The sequence below is a fragment of the Notamacropus eugenii genome, chromosome 6 (genome assembly GCF_028372415.1).
Source record: "Notamacropus eugenii isolate mMacEug1 chromosome 6, mMacEug1.pri_v2, whole genome shotgun sequence".
Taxonomy (NCBI): Eukaryota; Metazoa; Chordata; class Mammalia; order Diprotodontia; family Macropodidae; genus Notamacropus; species Notamacropus eugenii.
The window spans coordinates 204,029,832-204,053,615 of NC_092877.1; the positions used below are offsets into that span (position 1 = coordinate 204,029,832).

Consider the following 23,784-nt stretch of genomic DNA (forward strand, 5'->3'; position numbering starts at 1 on the left):
TTAAAACTTCACTTAAAATCCTCATCATCTCCTTCAAATACCATGTTTTATCTCTTTCACTAACCACCTCTAGAAAAAAAAATTCTACTTACTGGTTCCACTTCCTCACTACCTGTTCACTTCTCAAATTTTTACAATATGTTGGGATTTTTTTTACCACAATTCTATTCTCTAGGGTTATCAATTAATCCCTAAAATGCTAAATCCAATGACCATTTTTCAATCCATAAGCCTCCTCACTTCTCTGCAGCTTTTGAAACTGTTGGCTAATGCACCCCCATAATCTTTCCTTTCTTTGCTTCTCTGATACTTCTCTCCCCTGCCTTCTCCCCATACCTGTTTGATTACTCTCCGTTCTTTTGCTAAATGAATTACTCCCTAAATCTTAGATACTCCCTAAGGCTGTCCTGGGCCAACTTCTCTCTTTATACTGTCAGTGATTTCACCTACTCTCCTGTATGTGATTATCACTTTTACACCAAATAACTCTCAGATCTATATATCTAATCTAAATATCTCTCCTGAATTCCAGTCCTATACCACTAACTGCCTGCAAAACACCCTCCCTCTGAAGCTTGATATGTATAAAACTGAATCACTTTTCTTCCATTCTATTCCCTCTCCAAGCTTCCTTGTTTATATTGAGGACTCCACCATCCAACTAATCCTCAAGGTTTGTAAACTAGACTTTTCTCTTATTCTTCAAGTCTAATCAGTTGACAGGTCTTTATAAATTCTGCTTCCAAAATTTCTCTTGCCTTCCACCATCCCCTTTTTGTACTGAGATCTTCATTACTTCTCAGATAGCTTCCCAGTTGGTCTCCTGACTTCTAATCTCTTTTCTCTCTAATCAATGCTTCACCTAGCCACCAAAAGAGGATAGGATAGAAGCTGGATTTATGATTTCATTGATCTGGGGAACTCCCCAGTGAAGTAACTCACTCTTCCAGTGCAGGTAGATAGCTCCTTGGCAACTTGAGATTTAAATTTACACAAGTGAAAATAATAATTTGGAAGAAAAAACAAAGACAAAAGCCTTAAGAATGACTATGCTTCATGAAACTATGATAACAAAAGTAATGTGACTACTATTTCAAGGAACAGAGCAGAGAAAATTTCAAGAAATTACAGAAAAGATCTACAGATTGTAAATTGAAAATAAAAATGAATATGAGTAAATCCTAAATTTTTCTTTCCTACAACATTAATAACAAACATTAATACCATAATGATAATAAGAGAAATTTTCAAGCAGCTAAGAAGAAAGTATTTTGTAATAAAAAACATTAATTACAGATAAAACCTCATTTATCCTCCTACTACCATTATAATAACCATAATTTTCACATTTAGGTAACACATTAAGGTCTACAAGACATTCCTATAATAGAAGGGGACACTTCTTAAAGTTGAGAATTATTTCATTTTTGTCACTGTTTTTAGTACTTAGCACAATTCTTTTTTATGAAGCAAGCACATAATAATTGCTTATTGAATTGAATTGAAAAGAAATTACAAACTATCAATAACAATGAAAAGTATTCAGTTATTTTGATAATTAGAGAAATGTAATTAGAAAACTTCAAGGTAATAACTTACATGTATATAATGCCTTTGCATTTTCAGAGTGCCTTCTATTTGATGTCTCATTGGAAGTTTAATAATCCTATAGGGGTATTTCCCACAGGTCTTTGTGTATCAGGGTTGGGAATTGGACCCAGATGATCCTAACTCTAAGCTACCACTTATTCTATTCAACTATGCTTCCTTTACATCTTCTACATATTACATAAGAAAAAAATGATTTCAAATGATAAAATTCATAGGCATGCTAAGACATTGCTGGATGAATTGTAACATATGCCTCTTTTTGGAAAGCAATGTGTGTATATCTATTTCTATCATCTTCTTCTTCTCTTTTTCTCTTTCTCTCAGAATTTTTTTAAACCAATTCTTTCCCTTTGACCCAGTAATTCCATTGCTGGAAGAAGTATGCTGTCATGAAGAAAAAGTAATTTGTACAAAAATACCATTGCCAGCATTTTTTTGTAAATGCAAAAATATGAAAATGACTCTACTGTCTAATGAACTGGAAGTGTTTGAGCAAATGGTGATATACGAATGAAGTATAATATTATTATACCATGAAGAATGACAAATATCCAAACTAAGAAATAGGGGGAGGGGAACTTACTTGAGTGAAGAAAATGGAACCAAAAGAAGAACATATGCTCTGACTAAAACTATATTTAAAAAATCAAACTAATTGCAGTAAAATTAATCTGAAGAATGCACAGAAAATATTGGGTAATGAAAATAAAACAAAGACCTGTTGGAAGAAAAAATAATACTAATAATTTTATGAGTTTTAGGCTCAAATCTGCCAGAAACCAATTTATCTAACATATATCAGAAAGGCAGAGAAACAGAGACAGAGGGAGACAGCGACACACAGAAGACAGAGAGAGAGAGAGAGAGAAGGAGAGATAGAAACAGACAGAAAGAGAAAGGTTCAAAGTGGCATAGCCTCCATGTTCTCCAACATGGCTCTCTGCCCTAGGACAATTTTAGGTAACACATATCAATCTTGAAGAAGGAAAAGATTATACATTTGTTAAAATACAGACAGGGATCAACATTCTAGAAGTCATTACTTAGTTCCTTCCTAGACCACTACCCCACAAGATTTTTTGTCCGTGAGTGATATCTTGAATTTCTAAAGAGAAGCCACTGTCTTCAGATGAGATAGTAATTACTTTATGGAGTAGGGAGTTAATGATACCATTTAGAGAAGAGTTAAGTTTGGTTTAAAACCTTTACATCATTTTAAATAAAGGTTTTAACCTTTGTTCTTCTTATTTTCCCAAGGAAAATTCTGGAAATGGCTTTAGGCAGGAAGAATTTTTTGCTGTTATTTAATTGGATCAGTCATGTCTGACTCTTCAGACCCCCATTTGGGGTTTTCGTGGCAAAAATACTGGAGTGGTATGCCATTTCCTTCTCCAGCTCATTTTACAGATGAGGAACTGAGGCAAACAGGGTTAAGTGACTTGCCTACGGTTACATAACTAGTAAGTGTCAGATTTGAACTTAGGAAAATGTTTCCCTGACTCCACACACTGCATTCTATTCACTGTACTACCTAGCTGCCCACAGGTTGGAGATAAAACTTCTAGAGAAACTAAAAAAGATAAGTCTTTTTAAAAAAAATGCTTCCACACGGTCAATTTTATATTGTGTTACTTTTACAAGAGAAATTGTTGCTAGTTCATGTATACTTGTTGAAGTAGGGAATATGGCTAAGAAGAAGGAAGAAAATAGCCTTGTTCCTTGAACCAGCTTTGTTCCTGTGGTTTCCAAATTCATCCATTTTCATGGCACTCCAAACAAGACTTGGGATTGAGAATTGTAATCTTGAGGTTTGCAAATTGGCAAAAAACAAACAAAGATGGGAATAATCAATGTTGCAGGGAGTTTAGAAAGATAGACACACTAATAACCTGTTGAAACTATGAAGCTGACTCAACCATTCCAGAAAGCAATTTGGAATTGTGTTAAGGAAGTGACTAAGATGCTCCAACTTTGGACCCAGAGACCATAGCTAGACATATACTCCAGGGAAGTAAAAAATAAAATTACATGTACAGCATGTACACCAAAGTATTTATAGCAGCACTTTTTGTACTAGGAAAAATGGAAATAAAGTAGATGTCCATTGATTGAGAAATGGTTAAATACACTGTAGTACATAAATAGAATGGAATAACACTGCACTGTGTGAAACAATGAATATAAAAAATATGGAAAAGAATAGGAAGACTTATGAACTGATGCAGACTGAAAAATAAAAACAGGACCAGGAAAATTATACATAATGACTGCAATAACGTAAATAAACAAAAAAATATATACTGAAAGAGCTTGGTCCTGAAGAAGAGAATCTTCCTTCTTAATGATAGCTAGCATTTATATAGCACTTTAAAAATGATGAAATTCAGTTCATAAATACTATCTCATTTGATCCTCACAACAGCTTGGGAGCTATTATTATCTCCATTTTAGGTGAGGAAATCAAGGCAGAGAGAGATGAAGTGACTTCCCAGGGTCAAATAGCTTAGTAAGTATCTGAGACTACGTTTACACTTAGCAGTCCACTACCCACATAGTCACCTGACTTTTTTTAACATTGTAATGCTTCTAAGTGTTGATTAAATTCACAATAAAAGTGACTAAAATGGACAAAGTGAAAAGAAAATGCACTTCTCCATCTTCAAAGGAAAAGGTATGTCCACCTCACTCTGTGGGTGTGAGGAAACACTGTGTACCCTAGAGGTGTTAGCATGCCACCCATGAGCCACAGTGCTGCCTCAATACTCTGCAGTAGAGACTCAAACCAGGTTAAAATGCAATTGGAAAAGAATATAATACAAAATAATATAATACAATATATAAAATAAGTATGATATATAATATACAAATACAATAACAAGTCAATATGTGACTGCAGGGATCCTTATGTATCGCTTAGTCGAACTATTTCTGAGTTTGACACCACTGGCATACACTGTGAGGCTCAGTCAGTACGCTGGTCACATTTCTGAAACTGCTTTCCCTCCCCTCTTTCTTTTCTGTTCTTTGCTACAAGGAATGTCCCTCTGGATAGTGGGTTGAGAGATTTATTAGAAAATGGAAGTGACATAAAAATAAAAGATAATAAAATTATTTAAAACAGTCTTAGGAGAAAATATTGTCTTTTTCCCCAGCAAAACCCAGATCCATCTAAAATTCCAACCCTATAAATGAAGCACAGTAAATATAATAGAAAAAACCCTGGGTTTGAAAGTTGAAAAATAGAGGTTTTAATCTCCATTCTGCCAACAGATAGGAATGGGTTTGAGTCTCAGCTCTGTTACTATTTCTTAGATGTGTGACTGACTATAGGCAAGTACCAGAATAGAGATCTGAATATATATCTCTTGATTCCAGCATTCTTCCCATAATAGCCAACTGAAAACGAGATAGTATACTTAAGAGCTATATAGATGAACTTTATAATATCTATACACCTCAGCTTTCTTCTCTGATAGGCTACCTGGTAGGACTAATAAACTAATACATGTGAAATCACTTTGTGAACTATAAGGCATTTTAGGTTTTACCACTACTCCATTTCTAATCCTGCAGATACTCCTCACATAAGGTGTCGGGAAGGAGGAAGTCAGTTGGGTTTTCCTCCTCTGCGTGGCACACACCTGAGTTCACAGGTTACTTAAGTGTATTGTACCCCCTTTAATAAGCAGTAAACAGCTTTAAAATGCCTTTATAAACACAGATTAAGTCCTGGTAAGGGTTTCATGAAACTAAAGGGATGGGGGAGGTCTTGGATTCCTTGTAGGTGTCAAAGGGGATCTAACACCAGGTGGTTCCACTGGCAAGGGACCAACAAATGAGCTAATCTCTGTGCTTGGGTTGTTTTCTCATAGAATACAGACTCTCTAATAATGCCAGAGGAACTCTTCCATATGCATTTGAAAAATGACTAATAAGGGAAAATGCAAAAGTTAAGTGCTTCCTGACATTCCTTGTGCAAAGGCTGAGTGGAGCAAATACATTCTTTCTGTTCTGTAACCTTTCAGAGTACTTTTTTCATGCTAACTTTGTAAGTTAGGTAGTGAAAATATTATTACCCCCATTTTGCTGAAGAGAAAACTGAGACACAAAGAAAAATGATTGACCCAAGGTCACACAAGGAGCAAGTAGCAGAACAGAGATTTGAATACAAATCTCCTGATTTCAAGCTCATCATTCTACCCATAATAACAAACTGTAAATGGGTTAGTATGGGTGTGTTTGTTCTTCTTTGCTGAAGAAGACCATGCCATCAGAGAAATAATGGCATGACTTGCACTTGACTTTGTTTTAAGTGAGTGAGGGCTGTGCAGGTCACCAGCTTCACTTCTCCTCCAGAGCCATCTGAATCCAGTAACCAGATATTCATCAGGATGACTGGAGATGACTCGGAATTAGACAACTGGGGTTAAGTGACTTGCCCAAGGTCACACTGCTAGTGAGGGTCAAGTGTCTAAAGTGAGATTTGAACTCAGGTCCTCCTGACTCATGCTGTATCCACTGCACCACCTAGCTGCCCCTAAATGGGTTAGTATACCTAAGAGCTATATAGATATAAATTCCCACATAAATTAGAATTACTACTAAAAACCATCCTTGATAATTCACAATATTCTGTCACTCGGCAAATAATAACCTAAACCAGTAGGAAGTGTTAATTTATGACTTACAGATCACATAAAATTGATAGGGTCATACAGGTCTGACAGATCGAGAAATCTGAAAAAAAAAAAGTGTTGTAAAAAAATCTCCCTTATACACATCTTTTTCAGGAAATAAAAGGGAAACGATGAGAATGGATATAAATCTATCACTTTTCACTCTTTTTTCCCTCTATATTATTTTGATTGGTGATTTCATCAGCTCCCATAGTTTCAACGATCACTTTATGCTGAGGATTCTCAGATCTACCTGTCTAGGCCTAATGTCCAACTGCCTTTTAGATATCTTATATTGGAAGACATCTTAAACTCAATATGTCCAAAACTGAATTCATTATCTTTCTTCCCAAAACTACCCCCTTTCAAACTTCCCTGCTTCTATCTAGGGCATCATTCTTCTAGTTACTCAAGATGTTTAAAATGGCCCTGACATGCTGAAGTGCTGTCTAGTTTCCTTAAGTACAAGGCCGCTCTGATATGCCTTAGAGAGAAAAGATGCGTATTAGTTAAGCTTCATTCAGGCATGAGTTACAGTCCTACTGACTGCAAGTTCAGTATCAACAGTAGGCTACATCCCCCTCCAAAAAAAGAGAGAATTCATCAAGCTGTATGTGAGGCTGCTCTCAAAAGTGCTAAAGTAAATACTGTGACTATGCTTTGACACAGAGACCATTACTAGGTCTCTATACTAAAGAGATCAAAAAAAGAGAAAAGGGATTCATATATACAAATACATTTGTAGCTGTTTCTTCTTTCCTTTTCTCCTTAGTGGTAAAGTATGTATTATCTTTAATGCTTCACTTAAAAGCAGGATGAATAGATACAACAGTGACAGAATCAATTTGCTTTTGAGACGACATGGAAGTAATTTCAGTGAAATAATTCCTAAGACTTTTCTACCTATTGAGGGCTTACAGCATGCCATTCTTATCTGAATAGCAGGTACGCAGGAATAAGCAAGAGCCTTGGCCAGTTAGTGTCTTTTGAATACACCAACTTAGCAGCCAATAAATCTGTTGATCCACCGCATAGTTAATCAACTGGAATCAGTTACAGAATGTATGTACATGGTCCCAGTTGGCTAACAGGATCCTTTAAATTGCACTTCATCATGTCTTTCTGGAAGTAGAATCCCCAGTCTTTTCCACATGGAAAAGTAGCAGACAAAGCACACCATGCATCTTCTAGAGATGGAACAATAAAATGGACAATTTTGATAATATAAAATTGAAAAAAATATCAACAAAAATCAATATAGCAGAATTAAAAAGGAAACATTGAACAGGGAAAAATCTTTACAGAAAATCTGATATCCAAGATACATACAAAATCGATACAGAGGTATAGATAAGTTTTGAAATATGAAATAGGAATGTAAGAGAGGTAAGAATGAATGGTCTTGCCTGTTTTTATAAAACTTGAACCAAAGTCATCTGCTGCAAGAAAGCATAGAATAATATGGGGGCTTGAGAAGAAAGGCTATATTGTGTGATAGTTGATTTGAGGAGTTTGATGGAGAATAAATCAAATGAATAAAAGAATTACCATGTAGTGTTGAGGACCCAACTGATATTATTTAGCAAGCCTTCATATGGTACATATATAAGCATGGTTTTGTGACTTTTCCTTGAAGTCCTCAGGAGTAGTAGCTGAGAAGAGAGTTAATGGCAGGTGACGCAGGTAGGAGATTGAAAAAATAGGGACAGCAGAGGACAAGGGGCCAAGGGACTAAGGATTGTTTGAATCAAATTTATCCTTTTTACATCTCACAATGCTTTCTATCTCATGTTTATTCATAAATTCTTCATTTATCCATAAAGTTTATATCTAATATGTTCCATGTTCTTCTAATTTACTCACAATATCTCCCCTTTATTTATGTCATGTATCCATTTTGACTTTTAATGTTATATACCTAGTTTTTACCAGACTGCTTTCTAGTTTTCCCAAAAATTTTTGGCAAACTGAATTCTTATCCTGAAATCATAAATCTTTACATGTATTAACAACTATAATCCTTTACTATTGTGCATTGTATATCTATTTTATTCCACAGATCCACCATTCTATTCTTTAGCCAGTATCAGATAGTTTTGATAATTACCACCTTATAATGCAGTTTAAGATCTGTTAGAACTCATTTCTTTACATTTTTTTGCTAATTCTTTCCTTTGATATTCTTGACCTTTTATTTTACCAAATGCTTTACCAAATGAACTTTGTTATTATTTTTTCTGGCTCAATAAAATATTTTTGGTAATTTAATTGGGATGACACTGAATAAGTAGATTAGTTTAGGTAGAATTGTCATTTTTATTATATTGTCTCTGCCCGCCCATGAATAATTAACATTTCTCTAATTATTTATATCTGACTCTATTTGTATAAAAAGTATTTTGTAATTATGTTCATATATTTCCTAAGTTTATCTTGGCAGGTATACTCCCAGGTATTTTATATTGTCTGTGGTTGTTTTAAGTGAACCAACTCATCCTATTTCTTCTTATGGGATTTTGTTGGTGATATATAATAATGCTGATGATTTATGTAACTTTATTTTATATGCTGCTACTTTGTCAAAATTATTGTTTCAACTAGCTCCTTAGTTGAATCTCTAGGATTTTCTAAGTATACCATCATATCATCTGAAAAAAGAGACAATTTAATTACCTCATTGCCCATTCTGATTCCTTCAATTTCTTTTTCTTCTCATTGCTATTGCTAGAACTATTGTACAATATTGAATAATATTGGTGATAATGAGCATTCTTGGTTCTCTCAGAAAGTGAAAGGAGAAGAAGTATTAGGAAGTCTTCTGACTTACCTCCATCATAAAGAATGCTTTCTGATGGATTTAGATGATTTTTATTATTTTAAGGAAAAATCCATTCATACCTATTCTTTCAAATGTTTTTAAAAGGAATGAGTGTTATATTTTATCAAAAGATTTTTTTGCATCTATAGATACAATCAATTGCTTTTTGTTACTTTTGCTATTGATATCATCAATTATGTTAATAGTTTCCCTTATACTGAACCAGCCCTGCATTCCTGGTATAAATCCCACTTGATTGTAATGTATAATCTTTCTGCTAAATTGTTGTAGTCTCCTACCTAGTAATTTATTTAGGACTTTTGCATCAGTAAATTGGCCCTTAACTTTCTTTCTCTGTTTTTACTGTTCCTGGCTTAGGTATCAGCACTATATTTGTTTAATACAAGGAGTTTGGTAGGACTCCTTCTTTGTCTACTATTTTAAATAATTTCTTTAATATTGGAATTAATTGATCTTTAAATGTTTGATGGAATTCACTAGTAAATCCAGTTGGCATTGGTGTTTTTTTTCCTTAGAAAGTTCGTTTATGGCCTGTTCAATTTCTTTTTCCCAGATAGGTTTATTTAGATATTTTATTTTCACTTGTTAGTCTGAGCAGTTTATAATTTTATAATTATTCTTTCATTTCACTTAAACTGTTGATTTCATTGGCATTTAATTGGCCAAAATAACTCCTAACAACTGCTTTCATTTCACCCTCATTAATGGTATAGTAACCATTTTCATTTTTGATACTAGTGATTTGGTTTTTTCCCTTTTTAATCATATTAACCAATGGTTTATCTATTTATTAGTTTTTTCAAAAAACCAAGTCCTAGTTTTATCTATTAATTTAATAGTTTTCTTACATTCAATTTTATTTATCTCACCTTTAATTTTCAGAATTTCCAACTGGGTGTTTAATTGGTGACTTTTAATTTTTTTCTTTCTCTAACTTTTTTTAATCGCATTTATTGATCTTCTTTTTCTCTATTTTATTGATGTAAGCATTTAGAAATGTAAATTTTTCTTCTGAATACTGTTTTTGCTACATCCCAGAAGTTTTGATATGTTGTCTCATTATCATTCTCTTTAATAAAAGTTATTGTTTTTATGACTTGTTCTTTAACTCATTTATTCTTCAATATTAGGTTGTTTAGTCTCCAATTAATTTTTAACCTGTGGAGGAATGCAGTAGTAAGATAACATGAGACAGACACGATTTGGTGCCTTCCTTCCACCTCCACTCAAATTAAAAAAAAAAAAAAAGCTCAGAAAAGCTTAAGATCCATTATTCTAGTTCACTAGATGATTCATCTTGGCATGTTATTTCCATTCAAATGAATCTATAAGTGAGAGAAAATAACTTTAAGAAATGAATTTTCTATGCTCAATGAGATTAAGTTTGAGTTGAGAAAAGAATATAGGACTAGGTTCAGTTACTGTATCACTCAAAGAAAATGATCTAGGAGAATCTATTATGATGTCATGGTAATAATATACTACTACTTAGAATAATAAATAATAGCAATAATAGTATGTAACATGATATGACACTGTAGGTCTTCAAAGCAGTTTATATACGTGATCTTATTTCACTCACAACAATAAGGTTCAAAGGTACTATAAGGTACCTTCTATACTTTCTGGGGCATCTAGGCAGCGCAGTGGATAGAATACTGGAATTAAGTTCAGAGTTCAAATCTGGCTTCAGACACTTAGTAGCTACGTGACCCCGGCAAGGTCACTGTAGCAGCAATGCAACATTCACAGCACACGTGGCAGCCACGAATATCATGGCGCAATTCAGAATCACAAAATACCACAGACTCTCCACATGGAAGGCAGAAGCAAAACAGTTATTCCCATCCAAATCCATCACAGCAACAAAAATCTGTACCCAATAACAACGCAGAGGACAACTCCATCCCCAAGCCTTGCCCCTGCTGGGCTTCCCACAAACCAGGTCCATTACACGCATCACAAGCAGGCTCTCAAACAAAATCACAAGCAATCACAAAATCACTCCCACTACCCAGGAGCCTCCATCCTTCCTAGCTCTGTGTGCTCTCAAGACTAACTTCCCCTGAGTTCTGCCTCTTCCTGCTCTACCCATTCAGCAAACTCCTCCCACTACAGGCTCCAGGTGACTTAATGGGCCTGTTAATGAATAAGAAAGATTTTCCAATTCAAATTACTCTTACAGTCACTTCACCCAATTTGCCTCAGTTTCCTCATCTGTAAAATAAGCTAGAGAAGGAAATGGCAAACCACTCCAGTATCTTTGCCAAGAAAACCCCAAGTGGAATCAAGAACAGTCAGACGAAAATGAAACAACTGAATAAAAAATTATCTTAATAGCAATAAATGTAAAATTCTGTACTTGAAGACAGAAAAAAATCCCTGCATATAAACAGCAAGGAAAAGTTATGTCTTGACAATAGATCTAAGGGTTTTAAAGCAATGTAAGCTCTGTCTGTCAGTAGTATGGCATGAGAATCATGACATGCTCAGCTGCATTAAGAGAAGACTATTGTTGAGAAAAAAAGGAGTCAAAAATTTGATTTCCTCTTATTCTTCCCATATGAGTCTGAACTCATTTTAGGATTAATCCACCTTCTTTAACCTCTGTTTTACTTTTTTCCTATTTCTTCATCTATGATACACCCATAATCAAATTATTCCTCATCGGTTTATTCTTTTCTTCCAAATCCAATTGTGATATTCAGTTTTTAACAGAACATGTTTTGTTATTTTCCTCTGATGATTACACAGAGAAAGAGTAATTATTTAACCAATTTTTGCCATCATCTCATACTGTGATTTCTTAGCCTTACTCAGACCATTCTTTCAGGAATAATGGCCCAATAGCCAAATCTAGTCTGATGCCTTTTCTCGTACAGCCCACAAGCTAACATTAAAATATAGGGGAAAAAAGGAAAGAAAACATTCGTAGTTAACAAACCATATAAAAATAAGAAGTAGGAAAGAATCAGCCCTCAGGCCACACATAGTTTGTCAACCCCTGGACAACTGGACTAAGTAAAACCAAAAAACACAATGTGCTTCATCATTTGGTATTATGCTAATTTTATTTCCTCCTTCAATTTCTTCAGTGCGTCTATTTTTTGTTTTATTAGATCTTGAGGAAATTCTAGGAGCTTTTTCTGATTGTTCTATTGGCATTGTTTGACTACATTTTTTCTTCTGGTACTTCTGTCTCTGCGTCCCTCATGATATTTTTCAGTGTGTTCACACTCTGCTTCCATTTGTTCACTTTTCCTTTTTTCCCAAAAAATAATAATTTTTTGAGAGTACTTTTACTTTTTCTTGTTGTTGCTAGTGATATTTTGGAGGGGAATAATGAGGTAGTAGTATGGAATTAGTGGACAGAAAAGCTGCTTTGAAGTCAGGAAAACCTGGGTTCAAATCTTGCTTCTAAGACATACTAGCTGTGTGACTATACCTGAGGCATTCAATATTCACTTAACTTCTTCATGCCCCAAGCCACTCTTGAAGACTATAATTTACAGAAAGTTTATCAATCTATATTGGCACTAGGTGGCATAGCGGATAGAATGCCAGGCCTGGAGTCAGTGCCCAGTGTTCTATCCTCTATGCCACCTAGCTGCCCCCAGACTTTTGGTTACATACATGAATAAATTCAGAAAGCTCACTTGTTCATTTCTGAATGGGACAATGGAAAGAGCCCTGGCTCAGGAGTTCAGGACCTGGGTTCAAATCTTATCTAATATGTTTACTTCATATATGATCTAGGCAAGTCCCACTTCTCTGAGCCCCAGAAAATAAGCCACTTCTCAACATATTCCCTGCCTTGGTCATCCTCCAAACCCCTTTTGGGGAGGGGTTGTACAATGATCATTTGATGTCGTACCAACAGCAATGTGAAGGAGTTGTTCAGTTTTAATCCCAGTAAGCAAGGCTTATCTTAGACCTCCCTTTTTCTACTGCTCATGTGAGTGTCCACTCCTCTGACATTAAGATACCACTGCCACTAGGGGCCATATTTCTACTCCTGACCACCACACCTCCTAGAACCCCAATCTGTTCCATCTTCCTGCTTCTGTCTACCAGTGCTGGAGCCTGAAGTTGGATCTACTACTTTCCACCTCTTATGAGATCCACATCTTTGGCTACTGCCCCTTAGTTAGTACTGCTGGGACCAGTGTCTGTCTCCAATTGTCTCTATGGAGCACCTCTGGAGCTTCCATCTGTGCTCACTGCCCACTCTGCCAAGGCGAAATGCTCTGCTGCCCTGTACCAGGAGAAAGGGTTGCAAATCTGGGGCATAACTTTGCCTCCCATGGAGGGGCTGCTGCTCCTGGCTTATGCTTCCACTATCCTCCTGTATTGTACAGAAGTTCTGTGGGTTCCACTGCTGCCAGGCTGAGTTATGGCATGAGTCTGCCCTCTTGTGGTGGGTTTAGGTACTGCAAGCCAGAGTGTTATTGCCCTAGCTGGTCCACACAGTTTGCTGAGGTCAGGAAATGCCACATGGAACAACTCAGGAAATTCCAAAAAATTCATTCCAGAGTTTAGGTTTCCTTCCTGTTAGTAATCATCTTCTCTAATGCAAGAAATTCCTCCTATTGCCAGCCCGCCCTAACTGAGAGACCCAGGAGCTTCTGACATCTCAAACTAACTAGGATGCCACCAAGAACAGGAATTCCTAGTTCATGATCAGCCACCTTTGTTGAGGAAAAGACATAAATCAACCAACCAAACAAGAAACTCATCTATGCCAATCCATGAGCTCTACTTGCCATGTTCAAGTACGTCATTGTTGGAGACTCTGTCTGAAAACTCCAGAAAGAAAAAATTAACAGTTCATAATTAACAAATGAGTGGGAACTTTTTAAACTAATACAGCAACCCTGCCTGTCCTCAGCTAATGAAGTGGAGGGGGGAGGCGCAGTAAGAGTGATACATGGGGACAGCTAGGTGGTTCAGTGGAAAGAGCACTGGGCCTGGAATCAGGAAAACCTGAGTCCAATTACAGCTTTAGATATGTACAAACTGAATAATCTTAGACTAGTCACTTAGCCTTCATTTGCCTTGATTTCCCCAACTATAAAAGGAGGATAATAATAGTACCCACTTCCCAGGGTAATTGTAAACATCAGATTGGTCTCTGTCATCAACACTGTGTTGGATATGGGTGAATATGTGGGCAGATATCCTCCTTTCCTCAATAGCTAAATAATGTTTTACATCTATTGTCATATTTCCCATAAGACTGCAGCACTTAGATGAACAAAAAAGAATAAGGGAAGCTAGGTATAAGGAAGAAAACAATGCATTTAAGCCTGTGACTCATATATAAGGCAGTAGTTGATTCAGAAGTAAGAGCCAGGTATAAAGTGCTTGAATTCCAGTCTAAGAAATTTGGACTTTATTCTTGAACACTGGGAAGCCACTGACAGTTTTTGAGCAGCAGAACAATATGTATGAAATGCCATTTGACAACAGCCATAGAGTAAGTGGAGGAGAAGAAAAACTGAAGACTGAATGAGGAATTAAAAAGTCATCTCAATAGAATTAGAGTCTGGCCTGGTAGATGGTAGATGGCAGTAGGATCAGAAGATTAGGGATGTGAACTTGATAATTGATTGGATTTAGCAAGGGAGTTGGAAGGGTCAAGAATGGCAAAGGCTTTGAAAGATAAATTATCCTTGGTTATAATCCTACATATTTGCCTTTCAGAATATTGTAGTCCAATGATCTACTCTCATCTATATTAGGAGCTTTCAGGACTTACTTGTGTAATACTGAACCATTCTTTGGTGCCTGAAATCATTCTTTCTGGCGGCTTGCAATATCTTTAGATTTTGTTTATGAAATCCCTGATCCTTTTCTTTTGGCAATTTTTTTAGGGGACAGTAACCATGTGTATTTTCTATTTTTGCTTTCTTCTCTGGTTTCAATATATCTGGGCAGTTTTTATATACCATTTCTTGAAATATAGTATCTAAGCTTTTTTTTTAATCCTGGCTTTTCAAAGTATTTGATAATTCTTAAATTATTTCTCTTTGACTTGTTTTCCAAGGCATCATTTTAAAAGCAAGCACCTTACATTTTCTTCTTTTTTTCCAATCTTTTGATTCAGTTCTATCTTTGTTGTACCATGGAGAAACTGGTTTCTTTTTGAGCTATTCAAATTTTCAGGGAGTCTGTTACTTGAGTAAAATTTGCCATTTTCCACTAATGTATTGTTAATGGATTTGTGAACTGATCCAACCATTCTGGAGAGCAATTTGGAACTATGCCCACAGGACAAATGAGACTTGGGAAACTGAGACTTGGGAAAGACCTTAGCTTAAAAAGGCCAAGGTCTCCCACTGCATCTGGGGTCATCTCCAGTCATCCTGATGTATGTCTTGCCACTGGACCTAGATGGCTGCAGAGGAGAGAGTGAGGCTGGTGACTCTGCACAGCCCTGCCTCACTTAAATCCAATTCACTTGCAAATCAAGACACCACCCTCTTCATGTGATTGATCCTGTTGAGAACAAAGGACAAATATCAACAAAAGCAACAACCACTAGGTCTGTATCCCAAAAAATATTATTAAAAAGGGAAAAGGACCTACATGTACAGAAATATTTGTAGCATCCCTTTTCATGGTGGTAAAATATTGGAAATTGAGGGGATGCCCATCAACTGGGGAATGGTGGAACAAGTTGTGGTATATGAATGTAATAGAATATTATTGGGCAATAAGGAATGATAGGCAGGCAGATTTCAGAAAAACATGGAAAGACTTGTACAAACTGATGCAAACTGAAATAAGCAGAAGCAAGAAAACATTGTACAAAACAATAGTTGTATCAGCAACATTGTGTGATGATCAACAATGAATGACTCATCTCTTCTCAGTGACACAATTATGCAAGACAAGTACAAAGGACTCATGATCGAAAATGCTCTCCATATCTAGATAAAGAACTGATGAACTCAATGCAGATTGAAGCATAGTTTTTTTTACTTACTTTAATCTTTTCATGTTTTTTTTTCCTTTTGCTCTGTTTCTTCTTTCACAACTGTGACTAATATGGAAATATGTTTTACATAATTGCACATATATAACCTATATCATATTACCTACCATTTTAGGAAGAAAAGCAATTCCTGAATCTTAATGCTTTATTTATTTTTTTTCTACCAGGAACAACATGGGTACAAGAGATTGTAGATATGATACAGAATGATGGAGATGTTGAAAAAACAAGACGAGCTTCAATATACCTACGAAATCCTTTCCTTGAAAGGATAAAGCCATCCTATGTTGGTAAGTTGAATATGAACAGTAGTCAGTTTAACAACACAACTTACAAATTACCCAATGAAAAGAATTTATATAAATATAATAAAAAATAAATATAATATAAATATATTTAAATAAACATAAATGTAAAATACCAAAGGGCACATGGATAGAAGTACTAAAGTCAAAATCTGAAAGCAGATCATCTGACTCCAGTTATCCTGAACAGTGTACCACGTCCTTGCACCCCTGAAATTCCCATGTCTGCAACCCTTAAATACTCTTCCTTCAATCACTCCCACCCTCTGATTTCTTTGTTCTTGCTCCAGGTCTTCTGGAAAAATTCACAAAATGGAACAAATTTCACCTACTTCAAATGTTTGACACAAACTCAACAAGGCTCTTTCTGCAGTTCTATGTTCTCCTCTAAGCTCTGTTTATGGACTCCTTACCTCATTTGCATCAACAATTGTAACAAATCTTTTCTCCTTTTCTCTCACAAGCATTCCCAACCACACTATCAGCCCCAACATTTACATTAAATAACCTAGCATTCCACTTAGCAGACTGAGATCATTTTTGGTAAGCCCTGAACCCAGGCTTCCCTATCCTATCCTTCATAATCTACTGCATCTGTGTCAAATAAGAGCAACTAATCAGTATAAAAAGTTCCTAGCTGTTCATATTTTGACTTAGTTCTAAAATGTTATCTATGTTCTGTTATATTTTTATTTGTTTTGTTAAATATTTCCCAATTTCCCAATTATATTTTAATCTGGTTCTTGCAATGGTGGGAGTGCTCTGGGCAGGGTGTTTGACACCTCTGCTCTACATCATCACTCATTTTCTCCTCCTTTGCCTGGTCATAGAAGAGCTAGCCCATCCTCCAGTTAAAACTTCCTTCTAATTGTGACCTTCATTGTATCAGCTCTTGCTTTCCCCAAGATCTTGCTCCAATAAGTTGTCTTCTGTCTCATGCATCTTAAGTTCTTTCCCATCTTCCTACAAAGGGGGCTTCAGTTAAAGTAAAATAGCTTCAGTTAAAAAAAACTCTTATTTTCACCTTTCTACTATATTCGGCTGTCATTCCAGCTCTCTCCTCCCCTTCCTTGATAATTTTTTTAAATAAATTTTCTTTTTAATCATAAGGTTATCATTCATCAACAAATATAAATACTTCAGTATACAAAGAAGAAAAGGAAAGTTTACGTATGAAGCAATGAGCTTGTTATGTATTGTTTTCTCAAGAATATATATGTAAATTAGCAAAGTAGTAATAAAATTGCTTTATTTATATCTTCTTCTGTGCATCTTTGTTTTATTCTGTGCATTTTTATATGTTTCATTCTTTTAGAGTATATATCTGTTAGTAATCTACTACCATGAACTTCCTCTGTTGAAAGTATCATCTATAACCAATGCTCTCACCACTTTACTACACATTTTCTCTTCAATCCTCTGCAATCAGGCTTCTACCTCTACTACTGCACTGACACTGCTCTCTTAAAGGTAAAAAAATAAATTTGTAATAGATAAATTCAGCACTCTTTTTAAAATATTTTTTTTAAAACCTCTACAGCTTTTGATGCTGTTGGCAACATCTCCCCCTAAATTGGACAGCTAGATGGCACAGTAGACAGAGCACCAGGCTTGGAGTCAGGAAGACCTGAGTTCAAATCTGACCTCAGACACTTTAGTTGTGTGACCCTAGGCAAGACTCTTTACCCTGTGTGCCTCAGTTTCCTCCTCTGTAAAAGGAGCTGGAGAAGGAAATGGCAAACCATTCCAGTATTTCTGCCAAGAAAGCCCCAAATGGGGTCATGAAGAATCAGACATGGCTGAACAATAACAACACAGTTTAGGAGATAACATGTTCTCTACCTTTTCTGTCTCCTGTCTTCTACAACAATCCTTTTTCTGTTTCCTTCTGCCTTCTCATTCCCCTTAACACACCTGTTCCCTCAAAGGTCTATCTTGGACTTTCTCTTCTACTGTCCCTTCTCTCCTTTGACATTGCCACTTCCTCCCCCCACATTATTATATCTTTTGAAAATAAAAGAGTCTAAAGAGCAGGATTGACTTTCTATTTGTTCATTTGCCTAAAACACACAAACAAATTTCTTTGGGGTTTCAGTAAGTAATATACTTCATTTAGCAAAGTTAATAAAATCCTAATTCTATACCAATAGCTTTTCTGATTTACAAATAGTTTAAAATAGCCAAAAGGAGGGGATATGGGGATGGGAATAAGCTTTTATAAAACACCTAATATGTGCCAGGCACTGTACTAAGGTCTTTTACAAATATTCTCTTATTTGATCCTCAGAACAACTACAATGTAGATGCTGCTATTAAGTCCATTTTATAGTTGAGGAAACTGAGACAGAGGATAAAGAACTTTCAGGGACACACACTAAGTATCTGAGGCAAGATTTATTCTCAGGAGTTCCTGACTCCAGGCCAGTGCTTTATTCACAGTGCCACTCTCCTACAACACTTGAATTCAGAAATTCAGCTACAACTAAATTTGAATACAAGAAAGAATATTATATTATATGCCAATATCTTGTTCCTGTTCAGTCATTTTCAGTCATGTACAACCCTGTGTGACCCTATTTGGAGTTTTCTTGGCAAAGATACCAGAGTAGTTTCCCATTTCCTTCTCCAGTTCATTTTACAGATGGGGAAACTGAGACAAACAAGGTAAAATGACTTGCCAAGGGTCACACAGCTAGTCAGTTTCTGAGGCCAGATTGGAACACAGAAAGATGAGTCTTCCTGACTTCATTCCCAGCACTCTATCCACTGTGCCACCTAGCTGCCCCAGGCCTAGATTGACAACTTTCCAAATTCCTCATCTCAGGTGAGGTCTTTGGACTGGATGCTCTCTAAGGTTTCAGCCTTAAAATTTAATGTTTTACAAGATATATACATGGGTGTAAACTGAAAACATAGTTTATGCTTTTCTCCTTGAACTCTTACAAGGAAAATGGCATGCCCTGTGTATAAAGGGAGTGGTCCCAAAGGTCACTAACTTTGAATTGCTCAGTTGTCTTCCAAGTTATTGACAAAGGGAAAATGGAACTGAATAGCAAAGTAATGCAGGAATGAAAATAAACTATTTTGCAGGAGTGGACCTGGCTAATGAAATGCCTTCACCAAGAGTCCTAAAAACTCATCTTCCTGTGCAACTATTGCCTCCATCCTTTTGGCAAGAAAAATGTAAGGTAAGTGTCAGCATGGTGGGAAGAAAGAAGTGTAGGCCAAGAAGCCATTGCATGTTCAGGGATTCACTCAACAGAGAGAAAGACCATATTTTCATGTGTGACAGATGAAAAAGAAGATAGTGGAAAGAAGGCAACCAAGAAATATGAGATAATGGGGAGCTTATAGCCTTAATTTTTCAGTGAAATATGAAGCAAGGTTTTCAACTGATAAAGGAAGACAAGGAGATATGGAAAATCTGAAAACGTTTGAAAAACATATAGCAAATAGGAGAGTGATTTGATTAGGGAGGCATAAAAGAACTCCATGCTAAAGTGAAGATTCAGTTGAGATTATGTAAATTGTAGTAGACTCAGAACAATTTCATGATTTTCTCTAGTTTCTTTCAGCAGTTCATGGAAGAGTAAAGGCAGAGGAGGGCAGGATCAATCCAATATTGAAGCCCAGCAGAACAAGACTGGCAAAAGGATCAAAGGGCAAGGAATTTGAGAGAAGAGGATGGTGTAGAGTTGAACTGATTGACCAAAGGGTCGAAATGGAGAACTGAGGAGAGTATAGTCAGTATAGAAGTGTTTATTTGGGTAAAGGTCTAAAGGCTAGAAGACTCAGAGGACCTGGAAAGGTTGAATAACAAAGTTAGGAGCTGTAAAGCAGAGGGAGAGGCAAAATGATTACACATTACGATAACATAAAGTAATTTCAAAGTTCATGAACATGGAAGTAGGGCAAGATCAAGGGTATGACCATTTCTTGTGGAACTGAGCTGTGGCAAAGGAGCAGCAGTAGGAGAAATAAGTTAAGGAACTGGGAAGGGAGGGTGTTTGAGGGAGTATAACAATATGTTGAAGTCCCCTAGTATAAGTGCAGGAGTTTGGGAGGCAAAGAATTATGTGAGCATTGAAGCACTGAACTCATTGGAAAAAGAAAGAAAAGTGTCCTGGAGAACTGTAGATAACTACTACCAGAACTTTTTACTTTATAGAAAGGCCCTTTTCTTCTAGCCCATTGGTTAACGTAAGAAAAGTCTACTGCTCCTGCCCCACCTCACCCTTAAACATTGTCTTTTTTTCTGATTCCAAGATGTTGTACAAAGAGAAGCCTCAGCTTATCTCAATGAGTCAGTCAACAAGCATTTATTAAGTGTTTACTATGTGCCTGGCCCTGTGCTAAGTGCTAGGGAAGTGAAAAAAGGCAAAAGCATGGTCTCTGACTCAAGAAGCTCATATTTTTATAGGGGAGGCAGCAAGCAAAATGGAAAGTAATCTCAGAGGGAAGGTACTATTGGGGTATAGTAAAGACAAGGAAAAGCATCCTTTAGAAGTCAGAATTTGATATGAAGTTTGAAGGAAGCCAAGAAAGCTAGGAGTTGGAGGTGAAGAGGAAGAGAATTCTAGGCATAGGCAACCTATGCAAATGGACTATCCGGAGATAGAGGTGTATGTGAGGAGCAACGAACAGGCCAGTGCAGATGAATTACAGTCTCTATCACCAACCTACAGACAATGTTCAGGGTGCTTGCCATCGCCTTGAAGTACACCCAGTTGCCCACCTCAAGCAAAGCTAGATAGAACTTGACATACACATGGTAAAACTTAAACTGTTTATATAATACTAAATTGGTTATTAGTATTACTAACATGGCATCAAGTAAATGTTCCACTTGTGAAAAAATATGATGCAACTTCTGGTGTCCCAGGCAGAGTGACTATTTTTTTTTTCACAAAACAAAACATTAAGCCAAATTCTAATCTAAAATTGCATTGAAATCTTCTTTAGGAGATAGAAAACTATTCACTCTCATCATTGGACTCACACCCACAATCAAATTGGCATTAACCATTTTCAAATAAAAATAATAAAGAATATCTCAACTCCACCAGAGAAATTAGAAGAAAGCAAATATACCTTGACAAAAGATAATATTGATTTTAGCTTAAAACTTTTTCAAACATTTATGTTATACATACGTGGAATTTTGGACTTTGTATATGGGAAGGGCATACTACTCTAGTAAATTTATTGATGTTTATTTTAGAGAAACATGGATTAATTATGAATTAATGTAAAGTGAAAGTATATGTTATTGAACCTGATTTGAAAACAAATAAAAAAGATCTTCAGTTATGGTTACAGGATAGGACTAGAAACAGATATTGAACCAGTGATTACATCAATACAGAGAATTTGCACTTCCAATGCAGATCAGCGCCTTCCCTGCAGATGGCAATCTTAGACAATTACCTTCATCACTCAGAATTTAAATGACCTTCTTAGGGTCACATGGCTAGTAAGTATTGCTGCCAGAACTTGAACCCAGGTGTTCCTGGATTCAAGGACAACTCTACACAGTATCATGGTATACACACCATCCATACATGGAACCATTGGTTACAACAAATGGAAAAGCTTTGAATGCTATGGATTCGTTCACTTACCTTGGTAGTGTAGTGTACTGTCCAGGGATGGACACATTGATAATGAGGTTGATGCACAGATTGTCAGAGTTAGCTCAGTGTTTGGGAGGCTCCAAAGGAAAGTATGGGAGAGGAGAGATATTACACTGACCATCAGACTGAAGGTCTACAGAGCCACTGTGCTGACCTTATTGTTATATGCCTGTGAAACCTGGCCAGTCTACCAGAGCCATGCCAGGAAACTGAATCACTTCCATTTGAATTGTCTTAGGAAGATTCTGAAGGTGACCTGGCAAGATAAGGTATCAGACACTGAGGTCCTTACTCGAACTAAACTGCCAAGCATTCAAACTCTGATTCAGAGAACGCAACTCCCAGAGGCTGGCCATGTTGTTCAAATGCAAAACGTACCCTTGCCAAAAAACGATTTTATGGAGAACTTACAAGGCAGGCGATCACATGGTGATCAGAAGAAGTGATACAAGGACACTCTCAAGGTCTCTCTCAAGAACTTTGAAACTGATTGTACTGACACAGAACTGCTCAGCATGGCATATCCACATCAGAAAGGGTGCTGTATTCTATGAGCAAAGCAGAATTGAAATAGCTCAAATAAAATGCAGGATGTGCAAATTTAAAGAATCTACCCCAAATGTTCACACAGACTATTTGTACCAGACCTGTGGTAGAGCATTCTGAGCACGTATTGGTCTGATTGGCCACAATCGGCCACAATTGGCCACATTGAAACTTGACTTCAGCATAGTAATATCATTTTGGTCCTCTTCAAGGACAAAGGACAACAATCAGCCGACACAGGCATGTACTGGAGTTAGCCCATATCCTCTCATAAGAAACAAATGTTAAACTTTCAGTGTGAGAATTTACACTTTGGAAATCAACAAAGGCTACAATTAGGGTTGGAATGATTGCTTTGTATGTTTTCTAGGCTAAAGAAAATGATGGAGAAAATGTTAACAACACTGATTAAACTCAAAAATGTGTCAAGTATACTTATTTATTTTCTGGAGAGTCAGTTGTTAAACATTTACCAGGACACTCCTAGTTGTCTACCACATCTTCTCTCTGCCTACATGGTAGGCATGCTAAATACAATACTTTGTGTTTACCTTTCTTTCTTACATTTTATTTTTCTTCTTTCTTCTTACCTACTCCAGATCATCTATGTGGCTAGAAATGCCAAGGATAGCATTGTATCCTTTTTCCATTTCCAAAGGATGAATGAAACACTTCCAGATCCAGGAAGCTGGGAAGAGTATTTTGAAAAATTCTTGGAAGGCAAGGGTGAGTGAGGTACAGGAAAATCAGCTTCTCTTGCCTCTAATGCAAGAGAGTGCTTCTGTTGTTTAAAAAAAATGATACCTGGGCCTTGAAAGTTGCTGGAGGATGGATAATGAGCCTGGTAACAGTGAGAGTATCAAGCGATTGGGATTTCAAGGCTATTTATGTGCAGTACATAATTTAGGGACCCCCTTCCTTTTCTCTACAAGAAAATGTTTCAACCAGAGACATCAATTTACATCAATCAACCAGAGACAAATTTAACAATGGCAACAGGCAGCATTTAATTTAAAATCAACAACTTTCTAATCTGAATATGCAACCATGCTTTCAAAACTACACCCAAATCATGACTTTCTTGCTTATGTTTTAATAAGCTCTTCCACAACAATGATCATTGAGAAATTACAGCCTTGGAGGTATCAATTCTTGCTTCTCTATGACTTGCCAATTA

The 23,784-nt window shown here is 36.4% G+C and overlaps 2 protein-coding genes across 2 annotated transcripts in view; one reads left to right on the top strand and one right to left on the bottom strand.

Annotated features, from left to right (window-relative positions):
- LOC140512603 (sulfotransferase 1C1-like) overlaps positions 1-23,784 on the bottom strand; it is a 198,457-nt gene that overhangs the window by 118,176 nt on the left and 56,497 nt on the right. The gene's annotated exons all lie outside the window — the stretch shown is intronic.
- The window catches only part of LOC140512248 (sulfotransferase 1C4-like), a 53,329-nt gene that overhangs the window by 14,231 nt on the left and 15,314 nt on the right, over positions 1-23,784 (top strand). The window contains exons 4-6 of the mRNA XM_072621481.1: positions 16,291-16,413; positions 19,519-19,616; positions 23,207-23,333. Of these exons, the coding sequence (XP_072477582.1) occupies positions 16,291-16,413; positions 19,519-19,616; positions 23,207-23,333 (348 nt within the window). The remainder of the gene's footprint in view (positions 1-16,290; positions 16,414-19,518; positions 19,617-23,206; positions 23,334-23,784) is intronic.